The sequence below is a fragment of the Alligator sinensis genome, unplaced genomic scaffold (assembly GCF_000455745.1).
Source record: "Alligator sinensis unplaced genomic scaffold, ASM45574v1 scaffold412_1, whole genome shotgun sequence".
Classification (NCBI taxonomy): Eukaryota; Metazoa; Chordata; order Crocodylia; family Alligatoridae; genus Alligator; species Alligator sinensis.
Window position 1 is genome coordinate 626,178 of NW_005842474.1, and position 7,114 is coordinate 633,291.

Sequence of the window (7,114 nt, forward strand, 5' to 3'; positions counted from 1 at the left end):
CCCCCTCCCCCCTTCCCTCATAACAGACTTACCAGCTGGATGCCGCTCTCCATGATACTGAACTGCATATCGGGATTGGATCAGTATTGACTGATATGACTCATTAAAAATCAGCCATCAGTATCGGCCCAAAAAATCTTTATCAGTGCACCCCTAGAGACAATAGCAATTATAGCTGCACATAGTAACAGGAAATGTGGCAGGGATGCCCACTGTGTAATATAGCCTCAGAGGGAAGCCAAAATAGGTTGGGAACCACCTTTAGCAGGGTCAAAGCATTTCTCATCCTTCAGTAAGGAGTCCCCAGTGATGTACTCCATAATATTGATTTTCCATTGTGGAGTCTTGGACCTGGAGACCAATTGCTATGTCCTATTTCACCTTCAGGCACCATAACAGGCATTTACATACCCCTTTACTACAACATTGGACACTTGCATGCAGTTTGGATTCTGTTTTCATATATGGCAGAATAGGACCATGCAGGTACATACTTACCTCCTGGAAATAAAATGGAGGAATATGTAAGGCCTCCCACCATTTAGCTCAATCATTATAGCACTTGCCAAGGGAGTGGGAAATACAGGTTCTACCAGAGCAGATTTAAGTGTGCATCTCCCACTTCCTGGCATAGTGTCTGTATCATTAGGCCATAGGTTTGGAATTGCCCACTGGACAGCCAGGATGGGTAGATATGTATGGTCAATAGTAAGGAAAGTAAGACAGAGGGGAACTATAGCAATGGGATGATCAATAGGGCTGTGTGACATGGCACTGTTCTGTTCTGACTTCAGTTTTGAGGTCTGGATGGAACAGTGTTTTGTATCGAATTTCATTTAGAGTTGAAACAGCTTCGCTGTTTCACTTTGTCAAAACAGTAAGGCTGTTTTGATGTTTTGCCCGACCATGGGGCTGGAGAAAGGAACTCAGCCGGGTGGAGAGTCAGCCCAGCTGGGCTGCCTTCCCACTCCCATGCTAGATCCCCCTGCTGGATCTTGCACCATGGATTGCAAGTCAGCCAAGTTAGACTGACTTCCCATCCCCAGTGCTATGGTTAAAACGTTGCGACCTTTGAAATGTTTTGACCAACCTCATTTTGTTTTGAGGCTATTTCAATGCCCTTTGTTTTACTTCAGTTTTGCTGTTTCAACCTCAAAATGAGTTGAAACAGTGTCGAAATGAAACGGTCAGCAAAATTTCACACAGCCCTAATGATCAAAGGGGTGCTTTTCTGCACCTTGTGTTCAACATTTATTGGAAAAAATGGTAAAGAGCAGTGAGATAGCTGCCACACTGGAGGCAGACCTTGGCACTAAAACCTGAGTTCCTTCTCTAACACTGAGCTACCCTCTCTCTGGCTTGCTCTCCCCTTCTGGACCCACATATCTTTCACTTCTTGCTGACTAGGAGACTATTTTCCAGAGGAGAGCTAGAAGGTGCTCTGAACAGTACCTACCCCATGGTTTGTAGTGCACCTGGCTAGGAATTAGAGAAGTTATCCAACATTAAATATGTGTCTGAATTATTCTATTCAGTCCTGGAGAAGAGAGAGAGAGCAACTTTGGGAGTATGCTCAGAAGGGAAACATAGGGCAAGTACAGGCAGCCTTCAGACTTATGACTCAATTGGTTCCTGAAAATTGCATCTTAGGTCGAAATACTGTAACTTGGAACCAATTTTCCCATAGGAACAATGGTATAAATGGGGGATTAGTTCCTTTACCAAACTCAACACAGCTGCCTCCAGCTGGTAAGAGTGTTGTGGTGAAGAGGCAGATCAATGCCCCCACAGCAAGGGAAGAATTGGGGCTGGGGCAAGGGAGGCCCAGCCGGGAGGCGGGGCATGGGGAGGGAGTGGACAGCTCCCGCCGCTGTGGGCCGCAAGTCTGGGAGCTGCTTGTCCAGCAACTCTTCCCGCTGCTCCCGCCACCTGTCTGGAAGGGCATGGGAGGGGTGGGGGGCATGTGCCCCCAGATCTGCATGGAGCAGGAAGGGCCAGGACTGCACCAGGCTGCACTCTGGGTGGGCAGTGGAAGGTGCTGGGAGTGGGAGCTATGCCCTCCAGCCGCTGGCCGAACCAGGGTGGGGTGGAGCTAATGCACTGCCTATGGACAAGTGGCACATAGTGGCTGGAGCCACCCAGCCTCCCCATGCCTCCAGGACAAGCCATGGCTTTGCCCTGTCCTGGCTGGACCAGCAGCAGTGGTGGCAGCAGCAGGGCATGGGGTGGGGGGGTGGGGAAATGTGTGTGGGGCAGGCGTCCCCGCCCCCCCCCACCCCACACAGATCCGAGGGCATATGCCCCACCCCCAACCATGCCATGCCACCACTCACCCAGCTGGGGCAGAGCAGGGCCAGGAGGTGTGGGAAGGCCAGGGCAGCTCTGGCCGCTGCACACCACCTGTCCGGAGGCAGCACAGCAGCTCTGCCCTCCCCGGCTGGGCGAGCAGCAGGAGAACATAGCTCCCGTTCTCAGCACCTTCCGCCACTGTTCCAGAGTGCAGCCTGGGGCAGCCCCTGTCCCAGCCCCAGCCCTTCCCTCACTGCGGGGACATTGATCTGCTCCCCCATGCCCCACCACAACAGACTTACAAGCTGGAGGCAGCTGTGTCTAGCATCAAAGTCGAAACCCCATCGGAACCTCAAAACTATCTTGTAATTTATGAAGGTCACAGGTGCCATTTGTTGTAACTTGAACAGTTTTAAGTCGAGGACTGCCTATATAGCTATACAATGGCAAGTAGAATCTAAGCTGTGACTTGGAGTAAAAAATTGCAGTCACCCAGCTAGATAAGTGCCCCTCGAATGTGTAAAGGCAAAAAAAAGATTAAGCCCCAATTGTCCTATACTGTTCAGTCTTGGGAATGACAACAGTTAATCATGTTTATGTTTAGTGCACAGTACAGGAGTTATAGTGATATTAATTTACTCTCATGAATCTTGAGTTGGATATAACCCCTTTTCAATTTCTATCATTTAAAGGAAATATCAATTAATAATCTTTTAACAATTCTTATTTTTCTAGCTACATTTTTGATCCAGAAGAAGCACAGTCATCTGGATATATCAATGAAATAAACAGATACAAACAAGATGAGCAAAATAGCAATAAATTCATATGCAAACAAAATAGTGAAATTCAAGTGCCGAAAACTAAACTGCAAAATGATGATATTAAGACAATAGAAAATAAAAACAGGTTAAATAGCACAAAAGATGCCCTCTGGAACCCTGGAGGACCTGCTCTTCAAGAAGATGGGCTAGGGAACTATGTTGCAAATTCTAGTGTTGCTGTCAATGGTGTCAGTTCCTGTACTGGCGGGGTGCATCGCATTCCCAATTCCAGTACAAACCAAGTGAAAGAAACAAGCACACATGGAAATTCCAGCCAGCAAGAAGAGTTGTCTTCAGCCAATACTACAAAAGACTTCTACACCAAAGGGCTATCTCAACCAAATAAGCCTGGCAAAGAACGTAATCTGGAAACAGGCCATCATGGGAAGCCAGCCTGTGTAAAGCCAGACAGTATTCAAGATAAGAACTCACAGTCCACAGTAGAAAACATCTTTCTGTCTGAAAGTGCAATACTGGAGACACAAAATGATGCCATACAATTAGCAGACATTGATTATGCTCAAAATAGCAGCCAAACAAGTCATTATTATGATGTTAAAAATTATATTTTTTTGGACAAATGTACACATTCTGATGAAAGAGCAGATTCTATAGGGATAAATAAGGAAAAGGACTTATCTTTGTCTGGACATGTGAAAGACAGCTCTGCTTCATTAGACAAAGCTATGAAAACTGAGTCTGTAAATGTATATTTCCCGGAGGACATGCCTGATGGGATCATATCTGTGAGCTTAATGAGAGCAGGAAGAGAGGCAAAGAACATTAACTGTGAAGAAGTAAATGGGGAAATCGAGGAGGAAGATGCAGAAGTAGCAGAAGCTCTTGCAGCACTGGAAGCTGCTACTGCAGGGGAAGATTTTGAAGAAGACAATGAGTATTAAATGGAGTTTTCTTTTTAACTCACCAATTTCTTTGTGGAGCTGAGTGAAACTGATGAAGTATTGTATAAAACAGAGGTTCCCAAACTTTTTGGACCAATATACCCACGTCAGCCATCAGAATTTTTTTGTGGTCCACCATCCACTCGCACCATGAAACTTCTCATTGAACCTTCTAAAGGCAGGCAGGGACTGGTGCAATCTATAGACTGCTTATCCTGGGCTCCTGGTTGACCAGGCATCTGCAGACCACAATTTGTGAACCACTGATACAATCCACAAATACAGAAGAACCTAGTACTAAAACCCCTAGTCCTTCAACTGTTAAAATGTGATCCTTTACCATCTGACTTAAAACTGAATTTCCTTGACTTCCTGTACCATTATGACCCATATCCTTCTCTCTGGGCCAGCAACTGAAGTATAGCTCCACTCATATCCACAAAGCCAGCCAGCATGTTACATTTCCACCTCACTTTTTTTTTGTTTCGGAAAATGGAGGCAAGTAATTTTCTTCAGTTTCAACCTTCACAAAACTATGAATACCTTAGTTTTCAGGATCAAAGAATCCTATATCTCAAAGCAAAACTGTATAAATAATGGAATTTACTCTGTGTCTGGTTTAAATCACACCAGACTATAGAGCTGTATGATTTTAATTCAAATATATTTAACTGACCTAGACACACAATTTTTTCAGAAGGCATGACCTATATTTGCAGGTATCTAACCCAGCTTGAGACCATGCAAGTTTTACATGGTTTGGGTTTCACTGTGAATCCATCTAACAGTGAAATGAAGCAAAGTGAGCTCTAACTCACAAAAGCGTATGCATCTCTGATTTAGTTAGTCTGTCAAGTGCATTTCTACCCTACCTGCCATCTCACAGGTTTGCTTACATTCTAGTCTTACACATTTTGACTCACCAAGCGTTTGCAAATGGGTTTTGCCTAGTAACCTTGCAAGGGAGGCAAATCCCATTTGTAAACAGTGAGGGTCAAATCTATCCCTTCTCTAACTCCACTGTACCACTAGACTAGCATTTCCCAAGTTTTTGGTATCTGAGGCATACTTTTTTCTGGGTTAAAATTGATGGCACACTTCATGCATACGTCTGCATACAGGGCTGACGGGCCTGAGGCCGAACCCAGCCACGTGGTGCCAATGTGGGCAGAGCCCCATCCAGTCCTGCAAAGCCAGTCCAGTCAGGCCATTTGTTTGCAGTACACTTCCACCGTTCTCGCAGCACACTAGGGTGCCTCAGGGTTCTCCCTTTGAGAATCACTGCGCTAGACAAAACAGAAAAGGATCTGACCCTAACTCAAGTAAACACAACATCGGAAGAAAACTGTATGTGTACTTTCCGATATGTTTACCTTTCACCTTCCCAACAGCGTGTAAACTTTTGTTAGATTTCTGGTTGGAAGTCCAGAACAGTGGTTTTCAATCCTTTTTCATTTGCGAACCTCTTCAGAAATTCTGAATGGAGGTGCAGGCCCCTTTGAATTCTAAGTGTGGGTATTCACATACTTTTGGTTGATCATAGTAGTCTTTTGCAAGCCCCTTAGACATAGTCTGCGGACCCCCAGGGGTCCACAGACCACAGGTTGAAAACTAGTAGCGTAGGAAATGCAGAAAATAAGTTTTCCCATGGCCAAATGCTAGACTCTGTCAAATAGTTAAAATATAACATGCTTGAAATTTTCTACTGAAAATTTGTGGTTCCTGAATCAATTATAAAGTCCTAATAAAATAACTGCTTTCAGCATACAGAAAATTTAACTGTTGACTTATGAACTTCATTAGTAGTGTGTGAAAGTTACCAACTACTATATATCACCTTCTCCTGTGCAACACACGCTATTTGCCAGCATTTAGTTGTGTGTCCTTTCCTAGTCAAGTGAGGAACTGATCCCAGTTCTGTTCCATCGTAAGTGTGCTGGCTTTATCCTAAGAATCACAGTTCTAAACAAGAGAGTTTGTATCTGACCTATACTTAGCTCTGTAACCCAGAACTGTCCCACTTCTAACTGACCAGGGGCTACAAGTGCCTTGGCCACAGCTGTGCAGGCTGCATGCTGTGCCATAACCCCCACCCCCTATGGGTGCCCCCCAACTGCACTGCCCCAGTACCCTTGCACCATGCTGTGCCACAGGGGGCCTTATCTCCCCAGCAAGTGACCTTCATGGGCCACACTAACATCCCCATGCTGCACAGGGTCCATGGGTGTCCCAAGTTCCCCTAGCTGTGAGCTCCCTCAGTCCTACAGGCCATGCCACACCAACCAGGGGCATGGACAGGCAGTAGGAGCTGGAGCAGGGAGGGGAAGCCCAGAGACTCTGCCCTGGCAACAGGAGAGCAACAGGGGGGAGAGGGAAGAGAGCAGCACCTGGACCTGGGATACCCAGGGCTGCAGGTTAGCTCCTCAGGGGCTGCATGTGGCCCACAAGCCACCAGTTAGACAGCCCAGTTTGAACCCATAATGATTGTTTAGTTCCCCCCAAATACTGGGAAAAAATATTTCTGCTTCTTAAAACATAGGAGATATTCTTAATAAGAGTGACGTTAAAAGTTTCTATTTATATAAACATGTATTTCAAGAAAGCTAAATGTGACTCAAATGAAACTGTTAGCTTACGGTATTTTTATTTGAAAATAAAAAAGCTCCTTCTGCTCTAAGAACACAAGCATCATAAAGTATCCACTCTCTTGGACTCCCCAGTGGTAGCTGTATTTCACTGAGATGTGGTTTTTGTACATATGCAGTTTATAAAGTGAATATAAAAGCATCATGTGAATATGAGATGTTGTGAAATTAAAAAGTAGCAATAAATGATGATGTTTACTAAAGGAATGTTATATTTACTAATTGTTTTCATATGTAATGCTATTGCTAAAATACTGAATTTCAGGGATAAATTATTTTTATATTACATACAAACCAGTTACAGTAGAAAATTGCATGTATCTATCTTTAAATTGTACAACTAAATATCATTATGTAAATATAAAATTTGAATATTTTTCAGTTGATGTTATTCATGCTGCAGCTGGTTAGTAGGAAAGAACTCATCTATTCAACAAGGTTCATTAGAACACTC

General features: G+C 44.5%; 1 protein-coding gene across 5 annotated transcripts in view; it reads left to right on the top strand.

The window, feature by feature from the left end:
• The window catches only part of CUNH4orf19 (chromosome unknown C4orf19 homolog), an 87,717-nt gene extending 80,725 nt beyond the window's left edge, over positions 1-6,992 (top strand). For all 5 annotated transcript variants that reach the window (XM_025212596.1, XM_025212598.1, XM_025212599.1 and 2 more), the window contains one exon: positions 3,025-6,992. In XM_025212596.1, the coding sequence (XP_025068381.1) occupies positions 3,025-4,015 (991 nt within the window). In that variant the 3' untranslated portion in view covers positions 4,016-6,992. The remainder of the gene's footprint in view (positions 1-3,024) is intronic.
• The last annotated feature ends 122 nt before the right edge of the window (positions 6,993-7,114 follow it).